This window comes from Australozyma saopauloensis, chromosome 4 (assembly GCF_035610405.1).
Source record: "Australozyma saopauloensis chromosome 4, complete sequence".
In the NCBI taxonomy this organism is placed as follows: Eukaryota; Fungi; Ascomycota; class Pichiomycetes; order Serinales; family Metschnikowiaceae; genus Australozyma; species Australozyma saopauloensis.
In genome coordinates, this window is record NC_086134.1 from 822,799 (window position 1) to 847,290 (window position 24,492).

Here is a 24,492-nt window from a genome sequence, read left to right on the forward strand (position 1 = left end):
TAATACTGCTACTACTGCTACTATAAGTGCTACTTCTCATATTACTAGCACAAGTAATATAGAGTACGACATAATCAACACTGTGGAATTGAAATCATATCAATTCATTCACATTTACTCTTCTTCTATTCATGTGTCATAGTCCGGTCCAATAGAATCCAGTTCTCTCATAGATAAGTCGTCTACTTGTACCACTATCCAACATGTCGTTTTCCATGGTTGCAACCCCCTTTTCGTACTACGAATCGGACGATTGTGGATACTGTCTGCTCAAGAAAATCCCAAAACCTCTCGCTTCAAAAGAGGTCCCCCAAAATGCTGCCTGTCCTTCAAAACCAGTCCATATCTCGATTGGAGCACAGATAATCACCATGACGGTGGAAACATACGAGAAATGTATGAATTTGGGCTTCCGGCGGTCTGGTGTGTTTCTCTATAAAACAGATATGCTCCGTAATTGCTGTAGAATGTATACCATCCGGACCAACATGCTGCAGATGAAGATATCGAAGGAACATCGTCAAGTGGTGAATCGCTTCAAAAGAGCGATTGCAGATACGCCGCAAGATGAAACTCTGGCTAAGACCTTTGACTTGCGCTCGTTGATCGACGCGGAACAGAAGAGCTCTCGCTTCACCACCACCTACGACAGTCCCCATTTCACTGTAGAGAAGTATGAGCTCTATAAGAAGTATCAGACCATCGTCCATAAAGATCCACCGGAAGAAGTGTCTGAGAATGGGTTCCGCCTGTTCCTTATCCAGACTCCTTTTACTCGCGATGCCATCTTGGGAGACGAAGAAGAATGGGCTCTGTTAGATACCTGGGTCAAGGATTGGCGCCCAGACTCTCCGCTGGCTAAATGCACACGCAAGGGACCTGTTCACGAATGCTACTATCTAGATGGAAAGCTCATTGCGTTGTCTATTCTCGACTTTCTTCCGGGCTCTCTCTCGTCTGTGTACTTCATCTACGACCCAGACTATGCCCATTTGTCTTTGGGGACGCTCCTGAGTCTCCGTGAGATCCTAATGTGCAATGAGCTTGGGATTCCATACTACTACTTGGGCTACTACATCGATGATTGCAAAAAAATGCGCTACAAGGCCAAGTTTGGTGGCGAGATTTTGGACGTGTGTAACAATGTGTTCGTGCCATTTGAAAAGGTCGACAGCTTGTTGAAAGGCGACCAGCTCTGGACGCTTGGAAACATTGGATCCGAGACGAATGCTTCCGACAAATTGGCCAGTCTGTTAAGCTCGGAGCCCCAGCTCGACTTGGATGTGGACCCTAAAGTATATCAAGGACAAGTGTCCAACTCTGCGGAAAGTATCTACGGCAATGAGGCCACGTATTCCGATGCGAAGGAAGAATTAATGACAATTTACAACAATTACGACGTCAGCGACATGGAAGTGCCCCTTGTACTTCCTGGCGCTATTACCATAAGACAGATCAAGGAGAAGCTCCTTGACCCGGAAACCAATCTTCTGGGTTGGTTTTTCGATGGCGATAATCAAGAGGTGAACACTGAGTTTGCTAAAATGGACTCCATGAAAAGACAATTCTTATTAGATTGTATCCGTCTTTTGGGATATGATATATGCCAAAGCTTGTTAATACTCAGCTTTTAACCATATAGAACCTATATAAACACGACTAGATTCTTAAACTTTCCTATCCTTACCCCATGTAGATTTTAAACATAAATCACGGAATTAATCAATCATTGTCATCCGTTTGCCGTAGCCCTAAATTCACTAGGCCAAATTCGCTTAGCCCTAATCGAAAACCGTTTTGCAGCCAAGGGCACGCCTGCATGATATCCATCTCTGATGGCAGTTACCCGCCCTCTGCAAATCATATATAAGCAGCAGCTCGCCGCGGCCTATACGGTTTTTTTTTTTTTCTTTGTCGACGTACTTCATAGGATCATTTCTATAGGTCACGTTCTACAATGACTCTGTAAAAAGAGCCACTGATTCCAACTTGGTTGATGAGTAAGATACCCACGCACCCTCAAAGTGAGAACCAATTTAGCTTGTCCACGATCCTTTGCGGTCTGGTCATCTACTTTTTGTTTGCCTTTCGATTTCTACAAACGTCTCGTACGCTCGTGGAGAAAGGAGCGATGATCTTGACCTCTTTACAAATGCTTCTTCGGGAGACTTGTTTCGAGGTGGGTGTGTGCGGCAGTCTGACAAGTTACCTCTCCATATACTTTTGTTTGTGGAGAAGTGATGATCTTCAAAGTTGCGTCGGCCAGTGTAGTTTGCAGTTTTTCGCTGTATACATTAGAGTTTAGTTGTCAGGAGATAACTAAGTTGTAATGTTAATTGTAGTATTTGCATTGGCATATAGAGACTAGGCAACTGTTCCCAAAGTATGAGATGAGTTGAAGAGAATGTGTAATGCACTTTGCACTTGAGTTTGTTGATGACTATATGTCCAGTTGTGATAATCTTTATCCCAAATTTTTATGTACTGACGCGGTTTCATTGGATATCGATAAGTTCACTTGTGATCGTAGCATTATCATGAACAAATAAAGATCACGTCGATGTGGTATTGACATAGATCGATAAAGTTCGCCTTGATCTTGTAGTATTTTCGTGAATCATTTAAGTCAGTAGGCTACCAAGATCGAAGAGGTTTCTATATTTATATGATAATACATTTTTCAATGCTGTTTCGTTACAGTGTTTTTTGTTTTTGCTAGATTTAATATTCCCATTTAAGAATAATTTGAGTTGTTCATTTGATTTTTCACATTCCATGAGATTTGCAGCCAATTCACCAAAACTAGTAACCGACACATAAATGCGGAAACGCACACGATGCCTAAGAATTTCAAGCCTACCTCGATTCTCTTCCAAAAAAACACCATAGAATATTTCTCCCCGTATTAATTCTTCATTTGTAAATGACATGATTTATTGTAGTCACTCCACTACCACCTACACTCACTACCAGCGCTCACCTCCAACTAACCATTGCTCGAACACGGAAATCTTCAAATAAAAAAAAATCAAATAGAAACCAGTTATTTCCCAGCTCATAACCAAAAAACTATTTAATCTCCACCAATTCTCTCCTCCCCCTCATACCTTCAGTTGCCTGAGTGGGCTGTTTTACCTGCGCACGTGACCGGCGACCAATCAAGCTCGCACCCACCTCTCTAACATCCATCTCCAACTCCACAACACCACAAAACACAACTATGTTTAGAAGCATCGTCCAGCGTTCGTTCCAAAGAAACGCCTCTCACGGCCACGGCCACGTGTCCAAGTACCTCAAGGAGGACCCATTCAAGAACATGCGTAACAAGAAGGCTGGTGAGGCCTACATCAAAGACATGGAGGAGAAGGCTCACCACTCCATTGGTGTCACTGCCATGTGGAAGAAGATCACCTACTTCGTTGCCATTCCAGTTGTTATTTTGACTGCCATTCCTGTGACCAAGATCGAGCTTGACCACGCTAAGCACAGAGAGCACTTGAAGCACTTGTCTGACGAGGAGTGGCCTGTGCAATACGACTACCAAAACATTAGAAACAAGAAGTTCTTCTGGGGTGATGGTGACAAGACCTTGTTCTGGAACTCGGACATCAACAGAAACATCGAGGCTTAAGCGATGAAATATACGTAAACTATTCAGTGAAACTGGGTGTAGGTGTAGATGTAGAAGTATGAGTAGAGGTAGATTCAGAGTAGATGAATTGATGCCATTTACAGGTGAATGATCTTTTGGGGTTAATTTGAATGATTGAACTCTTATTTTGGAGCATGATTGAAGATCTGTTCCCAAAAAGACAATGATCACTTCGTGATGGTACTATAATATTGACAAAAAGTAGAACATCTGATCACCAATTTGATTGACAATTATCAGCATTGCTGCCAATTGACAACATCTTCGAAGGCCTTGTCATCCATCCTCCTACATTCGACTCGTATTGACTTGTATTACGTGACAACGTTAGCTATCTATAACATAGAAAAGATATAGAGGTTGTTTGTGGCCGCAATGGCAACACTGTTCTCTTGGGGATGCCACGACAAATGCAAGATGCTCTTCTTGAAGTCGATGTAGTCGTTGTGGTCCCCGGTTCCCATGCCACTCATTAATCTTCTTCTCGTCGACAGATCACTCAGGCCCAACTTCTTGGTCTTGAATGCAGACTTGTCCGCTTGTAAAATGATTTCCTCCTGCTCATCATCTTCGTCCAATTGCGTGCTGGGGGAAGGTGGATAGTTACCGGGTCCAGGAGGCGAGTCGTCGTGGTCGTCATCATCTGACTCCTCGTCGTCATCCGCCATATTCTTCTTTCTGGACGCATTCTTGTAACTGAACAGCGACATGTTCTTGCCACCGCTGAAATAATTGCTGTTGTCACCGCTACTGCTGCTACTTCCGCCAACGGCACTAGGATAGATCATGAAGTTGTTGTTGTACGAGCCAGTCATCACAGACTTATTGTCGCCGCTAAACTGCACCTCAAACTTGTCGAAAATGGCGTCGTTTTCGTATGTGTCACACAAACGGTCGCGCAAGTGTTCGTGCACATTTATGGTTTTGATAGGTTTCAGCTCCATGGCCAAGTCCCAAATCTTGACCGTCATGTAATCTCTCGAAACAATGTACCGCCCATCATGGGAAAACTTGACATCAGAGATCGAGGAGGTGATTTCTGTGAAGAAATTGTGAGAGGCCGGATCCAAATATTCCTCGAACACTTTAGCGTGGGAGTCACACAAAGAGTTCGATCTCATGTCGGACAACTTGATAGTACCTTTGGACAGTGAGTACATGAACAAATTACAGTGGTTGGGGTGGAACTCAGCGCTTGTTATCACCTCTGTCAACTCTTCCATGTTGGCCGGCTTAATATCCACAATATTGAACAGCTGGTTGGGGATGTCCAAATTCCACAAATTGATACGCAAGTCATCTGAAGAAAGATATGTCTCTTGGTCAGAGTTGATGGATATGGAGTTTATATGGTACGCATGTGCGTTGGAGTAGATCTTCTTTGGCTGGGCCAGAATCAACTTATCGTGCACGGTCATCTTAGGCAACTTCAAGTCGCCTACCCTGAACTTCGAGGTGGGCAAGTGATCGAGTCCATTCAAGTTGTTTTCGCTGACCAACTTGACCTGTCTCTCCATGACTTTCCACAACTTGATCGTCTTGTCGTTGGTCGAGAGAAGGTACAACGAATTGTTGGAGCTTTTCAACCATTTGATCTTATTGATTTTCTCCTCGACTTCCAACGACTTCAAGTAATCGAACTCGGCGTCGTGACTTTGAAACTCAGTGAAGAACTTGTACTCGCAGTGATTCTTTTTGTTAGCATTGCGCTCGAACAAAACCACCCGGCCGCCTTTGTCTCCTGTAGCCAAGAAGGTACCGGTGCTATCGAACTCGACTGTGGATATGATGTCGGCTTCGGTGATGTTTTCGATATCGCCCTTGTCACCAAAGCATTGCGAGAACTTCCATTTGTGGTCGGTGGTCATGATAGATGCTCAATTGTCATTCAAGGCACACTAATGTGGCTGATTTATGGGTATTGTGGAGATCAGTGTCGTTGGGTTGTGAGAGTGGGGAAATGTCCACTGCAAAGCTCGTTAGTGCAAGCAGAATCCAGCGAAAAAGACGGGAAAGTGTTCAATTGCTGCACTTGGCCGACGTAGATCTTCTGTACACCAAAAAAGGTTCCGTCAACGGCTTTTTATGTTCAAAGTGGATGGTCACGGGTGGGGTCACTTTTGGGGGGCTGATTTCCGCTGTAGTGGGGGCAGATGGACACAGAAAAAAAGCAGGTTGTTGTGCTCAAACTGGGTGAAAAACTGGATGTAGTAGAGAAAGCAGAATTACAGCTCTATATGTTGTGTTTGGTTGACTGGGTATCGGTGGAGGGTTGAGAGGCAGGGAGTGTCGCAAACCAAATGGACAGAAACCCGTACCTCCGACCGAAATTGACATGTTCTCCAGTACTTGAGAGAAGAAGGATCTTTTTCTTCTTTAGATTTTGATTTATGGGTTAAGAATCTAGATATTATTTTGATTTGCTTCTTTTTTGGCCCGGGATGTTGTGGTGGGGCCTGCTCTGGACAAGATCATCTATCCAACGAATGTCGATAGAATATGAGTTACGAGATGATGAATTGAGGTGAAAGATTGGCTCAAGAGATTTTATGAACTGGGACAGAGATTAGTTTTCCAAAAAAGGCAATTTCGGGGAAAATTGGTCGAATTGAAGTGACACGAAGAGAGGGCTCTTTAGAGACACAGATTGATATCACAAGAAAGAGATTACATACAAATAGAGCGCAAATATTTGGCAAACAAAGAACTCGAATGAATTTAAATCTGGAATTGGTGTTCTAACTTTAATCAGAGCCATTGAAGTACTATTCAATGCGACATAATTTGCAAATCGTCCTTAACAAACTGTGTCAGAGAATCAAAAAGGACACAAGAATATGGAGCAGACCGCTTCATCTTCCCTTCAAACTTCTTCTACAGACATATCGATCGTTTATAGTGATGTATATTACAGTCGCGAGGACCTATTTGCAGACGTCATCAGACATTTAAGCAGCCTTCTTGGCAGCGTCTTGAGGAGAAACCTTTCTGTCTTGGTTGAATCTCTTTCTCTGAGGAGGAGCTCTGATTCTTCTGTCGGATCTGGATCTAACTCTGACGATTCTGGCGTGGATGGCGCAGGAGACACAGTAGTGCAACTTGTTGTACAACTTTGGCAAAGCGTACTCTTGGTACACAGAGGCCTCAGACAAGTCTCTAACGGCAGCAGCCTCAACCATGTTTCTGATGGTGACTCTCTTGATGGCCTTGTCCTTAGGAACACATCTAGCACAGTTCAAACATCTGACTGGCTTGACGTGGCCTCTACCCTTCTTGTTTCTACCGTTGGAAGATCTCTTCTTTGGCATGTTGCTAGAATGTTAGTTGATGTGTTACGGGGCGGAGGGTTTGGATGTGACGAAAACTTTTTCACCAAGTAAGCAATACGTTTGGAGACTGGGCAATGAATGTGAAGCAGCTATTGGAGACTAGAGGGCAGCGTGTGTGAATGGGGAACTGATTGGTCATGGATGCAATGGATTGATTGAATATTGGTGAAATTGCTTAATGTAGATTCTTTCATTTTCCAATTTGGAAGGTTGAATGAGATCTGGATCCACAGATTATAATTCATAGAGCCATTCTAGAACTTGCTGCAACGAATCTGCATTGGTAGGTTGTCGGTCACGTCTCGATCAAGATTAACATACCGTTTGTTTCTGGAGAAGAACTGACTACTGGAAAAAATTTGTTTTAATGTGTGCGACGGTGGGAGTGCGAGCGGCCTGCAGGGGGTGCGCAGACGGGAGGTTTAGGGCAGAAGCCCTAGAGGATGGACCGTGCTTGAAATCAAATTTAGAGTGGTTGCGGGCGAGTTTATTTAGTGTGATTGTTTTCTTCTTCTTTATTGTTGCTTAATGTTTTACTGTATTCGTATTTTCTGTATGCTTGATGTGTTGGATTGGTGAATGGTTTTTGGGCCGATCAAGAACTGATACAAGGTGTACAGACATATCTCAACGAGTATGACGATAGCTTTCGCCGTTCGATCTAATGAGTATTTTTTAAATTTTATTCATTTGTACTTTCGTTCTCAATTGGTTAGGCTGTGATGTTGCAATGCTTCCAATGGAGACTGTAGACAATTAAGGAAACTCCCATCAATTGATCTACTAGATTCTTTCAAATTAATCTGCTGGAATAGGAGTAACTTTAGGAACAGTTTTTCGGTATTAGAGGAGATTTGTTTCACGCTCTTGAAGACTCACATAAGAATACACTTTAAAGCATTTACAAAGGCATCCACTTAAAATCATATACAAAAACACAGACAAAGGAACTTGCTTGAGTGTTATTAAACACTCTCTTAGAATATAAAAGGGCAACCAATTCCAATATTAATTAGACCTTCGAAGAGATACAACGCTCAGAACGAATTGCGTTAGAACAAGAGACGCGATAGGCCAAATTCTGGATAAACATCCACAACTATTTCAAAAAACCACTCTCTGACTGTTCAATTTCATCTCAAATAGACATTGAGTAGCATCTGAATATCACTACATTGCAACAACCGGAAGTAAGGACCCCATAACACCAAAATCAAGATTAAACACTGAAAAGATAAAACAAAACAAGACAAAAAAAAAATATAAAAAAAGACAAGCAAGTAATTCTCCTCACATTCAAATGAGAATCAATCTACGTATCTCCATTGTACTCATGCATTATCCGATTTGCAGCCATGAGCACTGAACCCGTCAAAGACCACACCATTCCATACACCACAAAGACCGCAGCGAAAATTTCAACACACGAAAATGTTCAGAAAAATCGCCTCGTTCAGAAAAACCAAATTCCAACCGATTTTACCCCGGGAAGATCCCAAATCAACCGCGTCACGTGACCTGCCCTGGCCAATCACCGCGCCCCATTTCAATCACCAGTGAGCTGATTTTTCTCCCATCACCTTATATAGTATCTCAGTTACACATTCTGGGTCTGTGCCAAACTATTCATAAAATGTATGTTATCACCTTTGAAAGACGTGGCATGCAGGTGGACAAGCATGCGCCAACTATAAATACGGGAGATTCTGTCCTTGGTTTCTTATTAATGTTCCTGTTTCTGTTTCCTTAGAGCCAATCAAAACATACATGAATCACAATCGCCAGCAGCAGAAATACAAAGACAAAGACAATGCGTGGCTGTGTCGTGACAAGTAACTTAAGTGCTCCATGGATCCTGTTTGAATTGGAGCCATCTGTGTGATTCTAGCACCTTCCATTCCAAAGTGTAATACAGATAAGAACACAAGCGACGTTCAATGGTGCGACGGTTGGACTGTAGTGAGTCGCCAACATCAGCACTGACGTTTCAATTCGAATTACGGTCAAATCCGAACCGATCTCCCAATACAAGAGGCATCTTCAGTCTTCACAACTAGTCCATTCTATACCTACCAACGTTATACTAACTACAGGCTTTCCCGCACACTTGCACGCACTGCTAGACAGTCCCGGTTCCTTACTGTCTCCAGAATCGCCTTCCAATCCACCAAGGTCGAATCCAAGACCGCTCAGAACTTGTCTGAGGTCACTGGTCCAGACTCGTCCTTGATTGGTCCAGGTGCCAAGGCTGGTACCATCCCAACCAACTTGGACCAAGCCACTGGTTTGGAGAGATTCGAGATGTTGGGTAAGAGAGAGGGTGTCGATGTGTTCGACATGGAGAACCCTATCAGAGAGGGTAAAGGTACTATGGCCGACCCATACCAGGTCCCAAGTTACTTCGACCACCGTTACGTTGGATGCAGAGGTGAGGAGGAAGGTGAGGGTGACCACAAGCCATACTGGATGAGAGTCGAGATCGACAAGCCCGGTAGATGTTGGGAGTGTGGAAGTGTTTTTGCTCTCAAATACCTCGGTAGCCCAGAGCACGACCACCACTAAGCTATGCCCTGCCAGCCATGGCCTAGCCCCACGAAAGACGCATATTCGAAAGTAAATGAATACATGTAGACATATTGGAAGATGTAGACACTATAGAGGCCATGCACGATACAGCTACTAATACCAAACGCAGCTTCAAACTGAAATAGACCAAACCTTGAATCTGACAAGGACGCAGATACAAACAGACATGTTCAAAGCTGCTGAATTTGCGCGTAAACTCTAAGTATACTCGGAGTATCATCTTACTAATTGAAGGTGGTTGAATTAATTTTATGGTTTGGGGTATTCTGGATTCTTTCTGAATCCTCAAACATGCTTCAATTTATATAATATGTAATTCTACTGGCCCATACTCAAACTCCGCAATCTCCGCATACTCTTATCTACGACATTACCCACATCGATCCATCCATCTATGATGCATCTCAAAATGTGTCTAATTAATCCGTTAGTGAGGTCCTGCAGACACCGCAACCACTACTTAGATTCGCAGTGACTTTCCTGTAGTGTCCCTGCACAGCGCTTGCTGCCACATACAAATCGCCGTACTGAATATATGTGGAGAGGGTACGAAATACAGAGCGACAAAAGTGAAACAATGAGAAAATCGACGGGGAGAAAAACGGAAGAGTTCGGCCCAATGCGCACCGCAGCTGCCCAGCTCTTAATTCACGACTCGTATATCTCATTAAAGCTGAGTCGTACACCGGACTGGAGCCCTGCAATTTCTTTTTTTCCCCATTGAACCTGCAGACAGCCCCACCTGTATTGACAAATTTGCAACTATTAAAGTGCTGTGAATTCAGCCTCAGACTGTAAATACTTTCTGGCCAATTGTCCGTTTACCTAGTGCAATTGCTCTCCAACTACAAGCTAATTTCCATATAAAGGGATAAATACAAGCAGCCAAACCATTCTCTATACCTATTCGCTAGACTGAAGTGAACTTGACCTTATTCGAACTAGATTCCTATATTTTCAACCAATTCAAAATGACCGTTTCCTCCTGCAACAGAAAGAAGGTTCTTTTCATCGGAGACTTGAACAGAGACCTTGCCGAGTATCAGCGTTTCAGCGAAAAGTACGAATGTATCCATTACTCGATTCCTGCCACCAAGGAAGAGATGATTGAAGCTTTCAAGACAAAATTCAGCGACATCGATGCCATTTACGGCGCGTGGCTCGGCTTTGTGCCATACAAAGGGTTCAAGGGTGACTTGTTGGTGGCTGCTCCTCCTTCCCTTAAAGTCATCTCCATCTGCTCTGTGGGCCACGATGCGTATGATGGTAACCATATGAAGAAAAGAGGCATGGTGTTGACCAATGTGCCATCCAATGGCGCTGCCGAGCCCGTGGCCGATTTGGTGCTCTTTAACACCTTGGCGGCGTTCCGTAACTTCACCTTGTCCACGAAAGGTCTTCTGCCCGAGTTGAACCACACCGTGCAAGTGAGAAATGCACAAAGCGTAGCCGAATTTTCTCCAAAAACGGGGAAGCTTTCTGTTTTGAAGCTGCAGCCGGGCTACTCCTTTGGACACCATATAGCCAACCGGCCATGCGCCAACCCAAGAGATCACCACGCAGTGATTGTGGGTTTTGGCAACATCGGCCGCACCATTGCCCAGAGATTGAGTCTGATTGGCATGCACATCCACTATGTCAAAAGAAGCAAGCTCAGTGAGACCGAAGAAAAAGAGTTGGGCTACCCAGTCCAATACCATGCTACCCTTGAAGATGCCGCCGAGGTTGCTGACTTGGTGGTCATTGCTTGCCCTGCCAGCCCCGAAACCTATAGACTACTCAACAAGAGCGCATTTGATAAATTTGCCAAACCTTTGAGGGTCATCAATATTGGCCGTGGGCCGGTGATTGACGAACAGGCCTTGGTGGATGCCTTGAAGGAAGGAAAGGTAGTCTTTGCGGGTCTTGATGTTTTCGAGAACGAGCCCGCTGTGCACCCGGAGTTGTATGGACGTGACGACGTCATTTTGACTCCTCACATTGGTGCTTCGACGGTTGAGAATTTCGACTACACGGCTATTTCTGCTATGGAGAACATTGACGCAGTGTTGGAGGGAAAGGAGGCTATATTCCCTGTCAACTAAAGATTTGTAGCTTATTCGGTTTAATTTAGGGTTCATGAAAAGGTTCTGGCGAAATAGATCTGTAGGTTCACATTGGGTGCAAAACACAGACCCAGACCATTCCACGCGTCGCAGAACAGATATCAGCGCCGGATGTCAATTTACATATGAGAACAAAAACGAATTCTTTTCAAACATTCTATTTTCGTTTTGCTCCGTCTCTACTTTATACCCAATCCCTTTTCAACCTATAGTTAATGCACCCTTTAAAGAGCACCACCCACAAAAGAAAGCAAGGCAAAATTGCAAATCAATTCATTATCCCCACTCCCATGCCATCCCCAATAAACCCAACTTCTTTCCCTAAAAAAATTTGCCAAATTACTCAGAAAGCAAGAACACCCCACTCCCGCACCATTTTTCACCCAGGCCCATATCAGATAACACCAACTCAAAAGAGCCCCACCTCAATTGTCCCACGAACAGGCCCGCCCCTGCATCCAAACTAGCAATGGCGTCCCTCTTCATCGGCATATACCGGGCCTTGTATGATTATACGGCCCGAGACGAGCTCGAGTTATCTATTCAGGAAAATGACTTGTTGTATCTTTTGGAGAAATCGGACATCGACGAATGGTGGACCGTGAAAAAGCGCCTTCCCTTGGAAGCTGGCGCCGATGTCGAAGAGCCCTCGGGAATTGTGCCTTCCAACTACATTGGGCCCGCCGAAATCATCCATACTGCCCACGCTTTGTATGACTATGATAAACAGACGCAGGAGGAACTTTCGTTTGCTGAAGGTGCAAAGTTCAATGTGTACGATACCTCTGATCCGGACTGGCTGCTTGTAGGTTTAGCAGATGGCTCGCAGTATGGTTATGTTCCTGGTAATTACATTGAGAGAGACTCCGCCAGTGGTGCCCCAGCTGCGGCTCAGGTTCCAGCAGCTTCGGCTGCAACTGCGGCCATTACCATGCAGCCAATTTCTGCATTTGCTGCTCCTCCACAGCATAAATCGCGTGCTGTCAGCGAGGAGCCCAAGCCAGCTCCCAGCCAAGAGGAGGCCCTTGATGTAGATGGCGACACGCCACGTAGAAATCTTCCACCAACGAGCAACGCTCATGACGAATCTGATGAAGAAGAGGCTCCTCCTCCTATGCCTGCTAGACCCAACGAGCCCAAAGCTGCTGCAAGACCAGACCCTCCAAAGACAGCTTCTGCTTTGGAGCCAGAGCACCGCGTGGATGACGATTATTTCCGCTGGTTTATTTCAGAGCTGCATCGCGACAAGAAAACACCTGTGGAATTGGCTGTCAGCAGCCGTGAGATCATATTCAAGCGTGACAAAGACACTAAGTTGAAGCGCGGCGAGGAACAAGAGTACAGCTGGCCCATCGGTCGTTTGACAAACTACAATCATGAGAAAAAACATCTTTTCTTAGACTTCGAGAATCCTACAAAGTCTTTGCACTTGTATACGGGTGACAAACTTGTCTCCGAAGCGATCATTTCTATTTTGGGCGAGTTTAAAGGTGCTTACGAAGCTGCCGGTCTCAGAGAAGTGGCCCGCGCTGCCAGTCTGAGAGCGCCAAAAAACAAGACAAATGGTACCATTCTCTACCGTTTCAAGGCTCAGGGTTCAAATGAATTGCTGGCCAAAGAAGGTGACAAGGTGGTGGTGCACGATGCTAACGACAATAAAGACTGGTGGTTATGCGAAAACTTGTCGAGCAAAAAGAAGGGCTATATTCCTGCGAGCTACGTCGAACTTGAAACGTCTAAGAAACTGCGTCTGTTCCGTGAAAGATCTGACCGTGACAAGATTAGAGAAAATGACCGCGTAAAAAGAGGTAAGCAAAAGCATGCAGAGAGCGAGGAAAATATGCCCAATTTTCACCGAGTCAGAACCTGGATCGATGCTTCCGGCACTTTCAAGGTCGAGGCCGAATTGTTGGGATTCAAAGAAGGAAAGATCCACTTGCACAAGACAAATGGTGTCAAAATTGCCGTTGCCGCAGCAAAATTGTCCATGGAGGACTTGGAGTATGTTGAAAAGGTGTCTGAGGTTTCTTTGCAAGACTACAAGGACGAGGTGGCTAGACAAATGGCCAAGAAAGCTAAAAGACAGACATCCTCTTCTAACGCACCTGCTCCTTCGGTTCCATCGAAAGATTCCAATGATAGAACGGGTGTTGTTAAGAACAAATCCGCTACCGCGCTCATCAATGACATGTCACCATCTAAGGACTCTACCCCTACTCGATCCTCAGCAACTATTCCTCAAACTGAACCAGATTACGACTGGTTTGAATTTTTCCTTAACTGCGGTGTCGATATCGGAAATTGTCAACGTTATTCCGTAGTCTTTGGCAAGGAGCAAATGGATGAAAGTATCTTGGAAGACATCACTCCAACATTGTTGCGTTCTCTTGGTTTGAGAGAGGGTGATATTCTCAGAGTCACGAAGCATTTGGATGAAAAGTTTGATAGAAAGAAGACCGAGGTCGTGGACTCTTCCCACAGTGGAAGCGGGTTGTTTACTGGACCTGCTGGAGAGTTGAAAAACAACAGTACCGTGGAAACAACGAAAGTCAACGCAAGCGCATTGCCTTCCAGTACTATCAAATCAACACCAGAGCAAAGCAAGATCGAGGACGATGCATGGGCTGTTAAACCTGCTGCGAGATCCAGCGAAGATCTTTCCAAACCAGTGGCACGTCCACAATACACTGGGTCGCTTCACGATCTCATTGACATTAAGCCATTGGAAGCCAACAAAGATCTTACGACTCCTCAGAGACCAGCTCCAACAAATTCAACAGCTCCATCTTTGCAACCTTTAGAGCCAACAAAGACCGCACCATCTTTGCCACAAACACCACAAACACCTCAAGCACCCCAGGTTGGTACACAAAAGACCGGTCAGTCTGCTCCTCAGCAACCATTGATGGTGATGAGGACCGGAGGTCTAGTCCCTGTGAATGGCGCCGGTTTGATTCCTGTCCAACCAACGGGATTTATGCCAATTGGTGCGCAGCCAACTGGATTTGTGCCAATTCAAGCAACAGGTGGTTTGATCCCCCAAGGAACCTCTTTCGGTATTATTCCTTTACAAACTGGTGCTACAACATTTACAGCCCAAAAGACTGGCCCTCCTATTCCATCAATCCCTCCTCCCACTACATTTGGTCAAAGTTTCCAACCTACAGGCACTTTTGTACCTTTGCAAACAGGTAACATCACTGGCGTGTCTATGTACCCCCAAACTACATTTGGACAACCTCCTGCTCAACCGATGGCGTCGTTCGTACCATTACAGGCGACTGGTGTGAGCTCTGCGCCCCCAATGATGCCCGCTACCACATTTGGCCAGGTGCCAATTGGTGGTCAAGCGACTGGAGGTGCTATGCCGGCCATGGGAAGCCAAGTGACAGGTCAGATTCTTAGCAATGCATTCGTTCCACAATCCACCTTTGGAAAGCAAATCACCGGAGGATTTATGGGTGCTAACAGGACTGGCGGTGCTCAAATGCCACCTCAAACCTCATTTTCTGCTCAGTTGACTGGAGGTATCCCTCCTATGCAAACCACATTCACCAACCAAGCAACTGGCCAATCGATGCCATCTATGCCAACTTTTGGAAGCGGACCTGACCAGGCGCAGTCACTGGGAATGGCACAAATGACAAATATGTTCCAGAGCACATCTCTCGGCAATAACTTTGGCCAACAACAGCAAGGACAACAAGCTTTTGGCCAACAACAAATGCCTCAAGCTACATTTGGTCAACAGCCCACTCAATCGTTTGGCCAGCAAATGCAGCCACAGAGCTACGGACAGGCAACATTTGGACAACAACAGCCTTCACAACCACAGTTTGGTCAACCTCAATTCGGACAGCCGCAATTTGGCCAGCCTCAATTCGGCCAACCCCAATTCGGCGAATCGCAGTTTGGTCAGCCAAATGCTGGACAACCTTGGCAACAACCCATGGCACAAAACAGTGTCCCAACAACTTCATTTGGTCAGCCAGCAGTGCAGCCCACTTCATTTGGACAAACTCCTGCCTTTGACGGATTCCAGAACACTCCTTTGCAATCACAACCTACCGGACTTGGGTTTGGAAATGCACCGGGCTTGCAAAGTCAGCAAACTGGGAGAAGAGCAAACTTGCAGTCAGCCACGGCCGATAATCCCTTTGGATTCTAGAAATGTTTGTACCTCAAACAATATGTATTTATATCTGTCCTGCAGATAGATTTGCAACCATTCCAAATTGGGAATCCTCCGTTTATAAATTTGTTTCAGAATGAACGCGTCATCTTTTTTTACTACATTCTTTTCTTTATAAGTAGACTCGTAAATAAGTATTTAAAGTAGTTAAGCCATGTCAATTGATGACTCTTTGGCTCGATTTTTGGCATTGGCTCAGTTTTTCTTGAAAGACAAAGAAGCCCTCCTCGAGGAGCCATACCGAGGAAACGTTGGTGTAATATGGGCTCTTTTCGCCAATTTTTGTAAAGAACATGGCTTCTCCCTGATAGTTGTCACCGGCGCTGCATCATTTGTTCTGTTGCTTGAGGAATTCAATGATGTTTCAGGTACCGCATTGATCCTTAAGACGAACGAAAGCCCGGAACAGACTAAAATTGAATGGATCAACGTAGCCAATATTGAGATATTGAAGAATCGATTGACATCTGATTCCGCTTTCGAAGAGAGTCAAGTAGCTGTTGATTGTTCCTCGCAAAGTGAAGTAAAACCAGTGTTTCAAAGCTTGTTTCAGATTTTGGACGGGCCGTTAAGAACTGAAATCGAATCCAGCCGTAAAATTAATGGATTCGATTATGATTATAGTCGTCTCTGGGATGCTTTGACCGAGCCAACTGCCATGGTGCAGTTAGGAAAGGCTAGAGCAGAGCTTACTTCAACAAAGAAACCTTATTTCGAGGTTTGTGAGAACAAGCACCACATTCACGTAATAACTAACACATTCTTCAACTCCAAAACACTTGGTCTGTCCAATGAGATTCCATCCAATGCTCGTGTGACTAAGTTGTTGGCGGCGGCGCAGCACATGATTGACAAAGAAGTTCTTGAATGTATCCGCACAAAGATTCATTTCTTGCCCTTAATCACCAATTACACTGATGTGAATTTGGGCAATTGTTCCTATTTGGATACCTGTCACAAGCTCAAGAATTGTCGCTACGTTCATTACTTCACCATGTGTCCCCCTCTGCAACCAAACACCAAGGAGACAGAGAAGCAGGTGGTAGCAATGGAATACACTATAGGAGAATGCCATGACAGCTCAACCAGGAAACCTTTGCCTCCTCAATGGATCAACTGCGATGTGAGGAATCTCCCATTTAGTATTTTAGGGAAATTTGCAGCCATCATCTCTGACCCAGCTTGGGATATCCACATGGCTTTGCCATACGGAACCTGTAAGGACACAGAACTTCTCTCATTGCCCATGCAAGAGCTTCAGGACGAGGGAATTATCTGTCTTTGGGTCACAGGAAGATCCATTGAAATCGGTAGAAAGGCTTTGGGCCAATGGGGCTACACAGTCAGTGACGAGGTGATCTGGATCAAGACCAATCAGCTCAATCGTACGATTGTTACTGGAAGAACCGGCCATTGGCTCAACCACTCGAAGGAGCACTTGCTTGTCGGTGTCAAAGGAAACCCTATATGGTTGAATAGAAAGATAGACGTCGACTTTATTGTCAGCGGAACCCGGGAGACTCTGAGAAAGCCAGATGAACTCTACGAAATTGTCGAGCGGATAGTTGGTAAGCATGCTCGGAAGCTTGAGATCTTCGGCCGGGACAACAACATCCGTCCAGGGTGGGTCAGTATGTATGGAACAGGCCGATTCTGTTCATTTCATTTATTGCAAACAATTTACTAACATCAGCCATTGGTAACCAAGTGACGGGGACCTCGATCTATGAAGAGGAGATGCAGCAGAAATACGCCCGGCACCAGGCCAAAGCAAAACCAGGGCAAACATAAATTTTCCAGGCCAATAACTGGCTCTTTTAATTGTACTTAATGGAATCATAGCAGTAATAAAACAGAATTTCAGAACTCAGTGCTCTTTCTTGTGCTGCTCAGCCTTGGCCTCAGCATTCATTCTGTGGACCTCACGACCGGCAGCGTTGTTCATTCTCTTTTGCAAGTCCAACTTGAAGCCCATCCAGAAGGCCACTTCGTAGACTACAAAAAAGGGCGCAAGCACTAGAGCCTGGAGCAAGTTGTCAAATAGAGCAGGTGCCCTCTTCTCATGGACCGCATGGCCATAAAATTGAGCTAGCCAGCATGCCACATGAACAGCAATTGCAATTGAGCGGTATTGCGAGGGCAGAAGCATTGTTAGGTTGCTCAAAGTGCTGTAATGGGTTCTTTGGTAGTGAGCAAAGGTAGTGAGAAAAAGCATCAGGGGAACACCCAATTGCCAGTCCAAAAGCACATAGTATACACCATATAGCCAAGCTACAGCCACTCCGAGCGTCAAATATGGGTAATCTGCTAAAATTGGCACTCCGATGGTCATACAGATTGTCGAAAGTAGGATCAATGGGATGCACACTAGATGAATAGCTACATTTGTGCTGTTGAAGTGATACTTACGGTAGAAAATGAGGTGGGATTCGATATCGAATAGGCCAGCCATTGTGAGTAGTGATGTTTTATAAAGAATTAGTGGTTAACACATGAGTAATTTGTGTGGGGTGGTTCGGATAAGGAACAGGAACATGCCGAAAAAAAAGATAGTCAAAAAAAGGTGCGAGTGACTTGAGAATAAATGGGGGATGACGATGGATTGTAGGAGTAGACAGAAAAAACTGAGAAATTTTTGGGGTGCTACTACGATGTATTTCATTGGCGAACCAATGTAGTGTCCATATTTGCTGAGATGGGGAATGAGTTGGGGGTGCTCGTAATCAGAATGAGATTTCTTTATGTTATTTGAGTTCAGATTGCGAATTTGGGGATCGAATTAAATACATCACCGATCTAAGGGCTGCCGTGAAGATAGGTTTTCATCGGTAAACTGCGCCATGAAACAGGTGTGGTAGCCTTCGTGCGAATGGGTCGAAGCCGAGTAAAATTGATTAGAGAAGGATTTTGAAGGGAGCGCTACAGTTTTATTTTTTTCATTGTTCATGCACAAACATCATGGCGAGTATCAGATGCCAGAGGCAGAATCAACAAGAGGATATATTGAAGGCATTTGAATTGTTCTGTCAGATTTCGTGTAGTTGAAAATTTGCGGGAGTAAGTTTTATATTTTTATACTAATGCTCGGAAGACACTCTTCTACTCATGGATGACAAGATGACTACCGAGAAGGCAATTCTTGTGGAAATGAGCGAAACTTGTAAGTTCAAAAATCTCTTTAGCATTTAACAGCTCGAGACAGAAACAAATTCAAACTTTTCAGCAACATATTCGACTTCAGTGAAATTCTTCACGTCAGGTTTGATCTTGTGAAGATGTCTTCTGTCAGATTGAGAACGACATCATCCAACTAGCCAATAAATCCAACAAAAATAAAAACTTTTAAATAAACAAATCGCCCCTGTAAATACCATCAGTCCTAAAATTATTTTCATCCCGCTCCATGCATCACTTTACCCCAGATCCTACCCTACATACCTCACTAGCATCAATTCTCACCGATACACCACATATTCAGGTACTCTTTTCACGCAACCCGCCGTAGATAGCCCAAATGTCCAAAAGAATCAAAAACATCTCCATCTCGGTACCCATCCTATACGGAAATAGCGCCAGACGCCTTCTTCCCGAAGAAAAAACAGAGAAAATCCCCCCAGATCACACCCACCAATGGACTGTATTCCTCAAGCCGGTTCTAGACAACGTAGACCTCACGCCGCTCATCAAAAAAGTCACCTTCAAGTTGCATGACACCTACGATACCCCCGTGCGTGCTGTAGAACATCCACCTTACCAAGTGACGGAAACTGGATGGGGAGAGTTCGAGATTGTGATCAAGATCCATTTCCACTCGGGCGCGGAATTGGGAATCAACGAGAAGAATTTCCAGATCTTCCATGGGTTGAAGCTCCATCCATATAACCCACAGGCACCGAAACATCCGAACGGGGAGGTGTATTCTGTGTTGTTTGATGAGCTCGTATTCCAAGAACCTACTGAAGTCACGTTCGAGATTTTGACCCGCAAGCCTGCAAATCTTCTTCCATACCGTCTTTCCGATCCAGATAAAAAGGACCAAGAGTATCTCCGTAGAAACGAGATCGAGGAGATTGCCCGTTTGGACGTGTACATCACCAAGGTGAAGGAGGAGATTGAAAAGCAGAGGAACGAGTACAAGGAGCTAGAGCAGAGGAAACTTGCTTTCCTGCAGTAGAAAGAGTGATGTTTGATGATTATTGATTCAAGGCTACAGTATAAACCAGTTACGTACTCAGCCCTGTGCAACACCTCCTGATCATAATGCTGTGTGTTGAATGAGTGGCAAGGTAGCATTCTCCTGCTTTTGCTTTTGCTATTGTTTTTTACGCCGGTGGAGGCTTCGTCCCTTCTTATGTCTCTTCATTGGGAATATTATATCTGCATGAGAATATCTTCTGGTGTTTCCTCCATAGCATCCCAGACGTCACTTGGCCACGAGTAATCCATGTACTCTTCGAGAATGCCTGGCAACAGAGCCAAATCAGTGCCAAACCGTTGGTGCGGAGCACAGAATTTGCTGACACGCAATGGTATCAAGCAATGGACTAGAGCCTGCGAGTCCATCACCACTAGCTTGTTGAGTGGGTATGCTCCCCCTCCTACGGGGTCGAGAATGCCGAGTTCTTTTGCTAAGAATTTGCAAACTTCCGTGTCTGCAACCTGTATTGCAGTGTTCGGTAGCGAGCACGGCTGAATATTCAGGGAGATGAATATCATATATGGAACAAATTGTGCACACATGTCTGCAATGTCATCGATGAACTCCTTGCCTTGTGCGTCGAGAAAAATGAGAAACCGGGGCCCTCCATTGTTTACCAAATTGGAGCGGATAATGTTTCTGGTGTCGTTTCCTAGATCGATTGGATTGGGCAAGAGTGTTCCTGGAACTCTGTTGGAATGGTTTGGCCGGTCCCGTTTGAGACATGAAAGTCCCGCCCGACACTGATCCAGCAACTCTTCACTATAAGTTTTTCGTTTCATGCTTACTTTGATCCGGTCATGATCGTCGTATTTATAATTTTTCAAGTGTGGAGAAGAGTGTACACAGGCTGTACGGTCACAGGGACGTGTGAAAGAGATGTGGCTTATTTAATCGGAAAAGGAGACAGTTGAGAATTATGAGTTTGAATAATTTTTATTCTATTAATTTACTTTTAATGATTTCGCTGTCGCGAACAACATCGTAGTGATCGTTGTGTTGTTTTAGCAACGCAAGGTATACAATAGGGAGCCATCCCTCTCAATAGTATTGATGGGTAGGACGATTTTCATAATAAGTACTGAATCAGAATTTTTTATCGTTTGGACCAGCTTTCTTGCTACCGACAATGTTGCGCTTGAGACGATCCATGAACTCTGCAAGACTGGCATCGTCCGTCAAAATGTCATGAGTGTTATTGACAGAGTTTGGATCAGTGGAGTAACTCGTAGATGAATTCAAACGAGCAATTAAGAATCTGGCTTGAGATCCACCTTCGTCACAGTCAATGAAACGAGGCAAGGGAAATCTATCAGCGAGGATATACAGCGCCTCCACCCTTGGTGCGTTCAAGAACTCCTTAAAATACTCGTAACCCTCTTGATTCTGATAATCTGCCTTTCTCCAAGCAGCAATCGTTTTGCCATGGTAGATGAGAATTTGGAAGAATGTGTCCAACAAGAGAATTTTCGTAGGACCCAAAGAGCTCGAGTCCAACTCAACAGGAATAGGGTCAACTATTGTTTCTCCATTAGCTCCCACTTGACCGTAAGTGTCCATGTCGTAGCTTAGAAGCGAAGGCTTGATCATAATACAAGCGTTGTAAACCTCCTCATGCATGAGAACATGGTGATAAAAACTTGTTTCATCGGGCGAACTATTGAAAACACGAATAAAGGGTGAACGACGCAAGTGGTATAATTTGTTAGCCAAATCGAAGTATGGATCGGCAATCAGGAACGACGCCGGTTCACCCTTAGTGTAATGACCAAATTGTGCACAGTAGTCTATAATTATACGGTCCAAATGCTTATTCAAGTCACTGCTGTCAAAAGTCAGAGCCCACATACTCTTTCCTGGAGCGTAGAGTTTTTCGATTTGACTGCGCGCTATCGCAACAAGTGCAGCATCCGCGTCGAAACCGTAGAGGAGCGCCTGCGCATCTGTGTCTGCAATCACACCAAGTGCGAGGGTGGTGACTCTAATTCGGTGCTCTCCACTCGGGTGCTGGTAAAAGAACGTGAACTGTAAGTGGGTAGAGCCCAAAGCTTGCGAGTCAAGTTTGTCGAAGTAGAGGGCGTATGTAGATTGGGGGTTTACAGAGCATAATTTCCATGCGTTGGTATTTCCCTCCCCAACCACAATCGGCGAAACAGAAGTGAAGTTATCTTTGCGAAGTGGAATCGCCGATGCATGGCCAATAAGTCCTTGTACCTGGAGATCTTTATTTGTACGACATTCCAACTGACCATTGTATGCCATCAATAAGCAGTCATCCTCGGGAGATTCTTGTGCGCCTTCGTTCTCAGGATCCTGGGTATCGCTCTTACGAGCGAAGAATTTGATGACACTCTGTTTGAATAAAGATGTGTTAAACGAATCGCACATCACTACACTACCTCCAGTCTTGGAGCAAACGACCGCCATTTCGTGGAGACCTGCCTGATCATAGGAGCCAATGAAGAGATTCATTGCGATTCCAAGAGTACACAAAACAGTAGCAACCTCGCTGTAAAACAGTCTCGCCTCAGTCCAAAGCAGAGGGTTCACTTTCGCAACACCGTTGGAAATATTGGGGAGCTGAGAAGCCTTAGACTTCTCAATATCGTGATGAGACCTGATTGGTTCCTTTTTGGGGATATCTACAACTTTACCGGGCCCAACAGTCACAGCACCGCCAATGAAACACATGATATGGCCACCAACGGCAGTGTCTTTGCCCAAAATAGCTTGGAGCAACGAAGCAGCAATGTTCATGGCACAGCCAGTGGCACGCGCAGGTCTCTCGAATTCGCCGTGCTTGAAGATATTATTGGTTAACAGCTCGAAGATGGAGTTGAGTTCGTATTCAACAACCTCCACGCCTGCCAAAAAGCGACGCGCGACAGGCCCCAACTTGCCATTGGCGTAGCCTACAGTTTCCATTCTTAGAAGCTTCCTGATCTCGTCCATAGCATACTTCTTCAGACCATTGAACACTACGGAGTTCAGCGGCGTGTGCAAATCGTGCAATTGCACATGGCGACCAAAACTAATGATACCTACGAGCGCATCGGAGGGTAAAAGCATGACCGAGTATAGAAGAGAGCTACGTAACGCCTCGTACGCTTCTAGAATGTCTTCTCCCTCAAAACACGTATCCACCACATACAAGAAGATCGGCGGGACCGGCGCGCGCCTTTCTGTGACAAATTCAATGGTCGTGTGTTGGAGCGCAGGATGCCACTCCCCGCTCTGCATCTTCATCAACGGATTTGTGGATGAACAGTACAGACATACCCACCGGTCGCTATCCATCTGCACGTAGGGATGAGCAAACGCTCTACATTGACGACAGCGCATCATCAACGACTCGGGGACAGTTGCTGTTTGCAGTTTTGTGTTGAGTGGGGTGTAGAGGGCCGTTAGCGGGACCACATTTCTTTGGTGTTGAAGCTTGGATTTGGGCACATTGCTCCACGTCACACGGATACCGTCTGCATCTTCGCGGTCCAAAAAGTCCATTCTAGGCAGCTGTGGGCAGTCTCGTTTGGTTGGCGGCGGCTATCCCTAGAAAGAGCGTTGGAGGTGAGTTCTGAAAGATTTCCTAGGTGTACAATGGGTAGCGCGTGGGTGTGAAAAGTAAGGAATATATGGATTTTGAGTGACAGAGCTAGTACGAGAGAATTTAGTGAGGAAATTGTAGAAAGTTATTATTTGTTGAATGTTACAGAGTATGGGCTCCAGGTGAGCTTCTGTTTTGCAGCGCTTCTCTATTTCTGTACGAGACCTGTAGAGGTGGAAAATGCAAGGACTATCAGATGTTGAAAAGATGAGGACACAAAATTCGCATTAGAAATAAGTCTGCCAGTGGTTGGTTTGTGAGGGATAACTCTTCGTTGTTTTAGTCTGGGAATGTTCTTCTAGATCCTGGTGGTGAAATCAGATCCAAGAATTTGAGTGAGCTCGACTGCAAGAAGTCGATAGCATCAGTTTTGTGCGCTCCGCCAGTGAGAGCCTGATGAATCAAATTTGTAAGGTATGTGTTGGTTTTAGTCAGAAAGTGAGCAGGATGAACTCAAAGTACATCGGCACACCCCTATCGAATTATAGACTTCATAGAGTTATCGAATAAATTTGGTCATTGCAACGCGTTTAATGATGTCCCAAATGTTCTTGAATAGCTGGGTCAAGGTAGTCCAGGTCTACAAATGGCACCAACTCCTCGGTATCATTTGCTTTGTATCTCATATAATGTCTTCTCTGTCTGGACTCCCGATGCTTTGTTTTGTACAATTTGAATTTCAGTTGAATGCGACGAAACTCACGATCCCATCCAATGATTCTGATTTCTTCAGAGGCATTATCTGTATTCGCTCTCTTTCTGGAACGCGAGTGATTCCTATTGAAGTCGAATAGATAGCTGCTCGACTCTGTCAACAAGCGCTTGG

General features: G+C 44.9%; 12 protein-coding genes across 12 annotated transcripts; 7 read left to right on the plus strand and 5 right to left on the minus strand.

Annotated features, from left to right (window-relative positions):
* Positions 1 to 203: 203 nt before the first annotated feature.
* On the plus strand, positions 204 to 1,634 carry PUMCH_003412 (uncharacterized protein; the record flags this gene model as incomplete). Its single annotated transcript, XM_063022379.1, has 1 exon — positions 204 to 1,634. One exon carries the CDS (start codon positions 204 to 206, stop codon positions 1,632 to 1,634), a length of 1,431 nt encoding a protein of 476 aa, XP_062878449.1.
* A 1,586-nt stretch (positions 1,635 to 3,220) lies between these two features.
* PUMCH_003413 (uncharacterized protein) lies at positions 3,221 to 3,631 on the plus strand (the record flags this gene model as incomplete). The annotated part of the gene is made up of 1 exon (XM_063022380.1): positions 3,221 to 3,631. The coding sequence occupies one exon, from the start codon at positions 3,221 to 3,223 to the stop codon at positions 3,629 to 3,631; it is 411 nt and encodes a 136-aa protein (XP_062878450.1).
* Positions 3,632 to 3,987: 356 nt separating this feature from the next.
* On the minus strand, positions 3,988 to 5,520 carry PUMCH_003414 (uncharacterized protein; the record flags this gene model as incomplete). Its single annotated transcript, XM_063022381.1, has 1 exon — positions 3,988 to 5,520. The coding sequence occupies one exon, from the start codon at positions 5,518 to 5,520 to the stop codon at positions 3,988 to 3,990; it is 1,533 nt and encodes a 510-aa protein (XP_062878451.1).
* Positions 5,521 to 6,600: 1,080 nt separating this feature from the next.
* PUMCH_003415 (uncharacterized protein) lies at positions 6,601 to 6,960 on the minus strand (the record flags this gene model as incomplete). The annotated part of the gene is made up of 1 exon (XM_063022382.1): positions 6,601 to 6,960. One exon carries the CDS (start codon positions 6,958 to 6,960, stop codon positions 6,601 to 6,603), a length of 360 nt encoding a protein of 119 aa, XP_062878452.1.
* Positions 6,961 to 9,282: 2,322 nt separating this feature from the next.
* On the plus strand, positions 9,283 to 9,543 carry PUMCH_003416 (uncharacterized protein; the record flags this gene model as incomplete). Its single annotated transcript, XM_063022383.1, has 1 exon — positions 9,283 to 9,543. The coding sequence occupies one exon, from the start codon at positions 9,283 to 9,285 to the stop codon at positions 9,541 to 9,543; it is 261 nt and encodes an 86-aa protein (XP_062878453.1).
* Positions 9,544 to 10,538: 995 nt separating this feature from the next.
* Positions 10,539 to 11,651, plus strand: PUMCH_003417 (uncharacterized protein; the record flags this gene model as incomplete). Its single annotated transcript, XM_063022384.1, has 1 exon — positions 10,539 to 11,651. The coding sequence occupies one exon, from the start codon at positions 10,539 to 10,541 to the stop codon at positions 11,649 to 11,651; it is 1,113 nt and encodes a 370-aa protein (XP_062878454.1).
* A 490-nt stretch (positions 11,652 to 12,141) lies between these two features.
* PUMCH_003418 (uncharacterized protein) lies at positions 12,142 to 15,840 on the plus strand (the record flags this gene model as incomplete). The annotated part of the gene is made up of 1 exon (XM_063022385.1): positions 12,142 to 15,840. The coding sequence occupies one exon, from the start codon at positions 12,142 to 12,144 to the stop codon at positions 15,838 to 15,840; it is 3,699 nt and encodes a 1,232-aa protein (XP_062878455.1).
* A 178-nt stretch (positions 15,841 to 16,018) lies between these two features.
* Positions 16,019 to 17,551, plus strand: PUMCH_003419 (uncharacterized protein; the record flags this gene model as incomplete). Its single annotated transcript, XM_063022386.1, has 1 exon — positions 16,019 to 17,551. The coding sequence occupies one exon, from the start codon at positions 16,019 to 16,021 to the stop codon at positions 17,549 to 17,551; it is 1,533 nt and encodes a 510-aa protein (XP_062878456.1).
* Positions 17,552 to 17,731: 180 nt separating this feature from the next.
* PUMCH_003420 (uncharacterized protein) lies at positions 17,732 to 18,316 on the minus strand (the record flags this gene model as incomplete). The annotated part of the gene is made up of 1 exon (XM_063022387.1): positions 17,732 to 18,316. One exon carries the CDS (start codon positions 18,314 to 18,316, stop codon positions 17,732 to 17,734), a length of 585 nt encoding a protein of 194 aa, XP_062878457.1.
* A 1,062-nt stretch (positions 18,317 to 19,378) lies between these two features.
* PUMCH_003421 (uncharacterized protein) lies at positions 19,379 to 20,038 on the plus strand (the record flags this gene model as incomplete). The annotated part of the gene is made up of 1 exon (XM_063022388.1): positions 19,379 to 20,038. One exon carries the CDS (start codon positions 19,379 to 19,381, stop codon positions 20,036 to 20,038), a length of 660 nt encoding a protein of 219 aa, XP_062878458.1.
* A 197-nt stretch (positions 20,039 to 20,235) lies between these two features.
* On the minus strand, positions 20,236 to 20,844 carry PUMCH_003422 (uncharacterized protein; the record flags this gene model as incomplete). The annotated part of the gene is made up of 1 exon (XM_063022389.1): positions 20,236 to 20,844. One exon carries the CDS (start codon positions 20,842 to 20,844, stop codon positions 20,236 to 20,238), a length of 609 nt encoding a protein of 202 aa, XP_062878459.1.
* Positions 20,845 to 21,148: 304 nt separating this feature from the next.
* Positions 21,149 to 23,566, minus strand: PUMCH_003423 (uncharacterized protein; the record flags this gene model as incomplete). The annotated part of the gene is made up of 1 exon (XM_063022390.1): positions 21,149 to 23,566. The coding sequence occupies one exon, from the start codon at positions 23,564 to 23,566 to the stop codon at positions 21,149 to 21,151; it is 2,418 nt and encodes an 805-aa protein (XP_062878460.1).
* Positions 23,567 to 24,492: the final 926 nt, after the last annotated feature.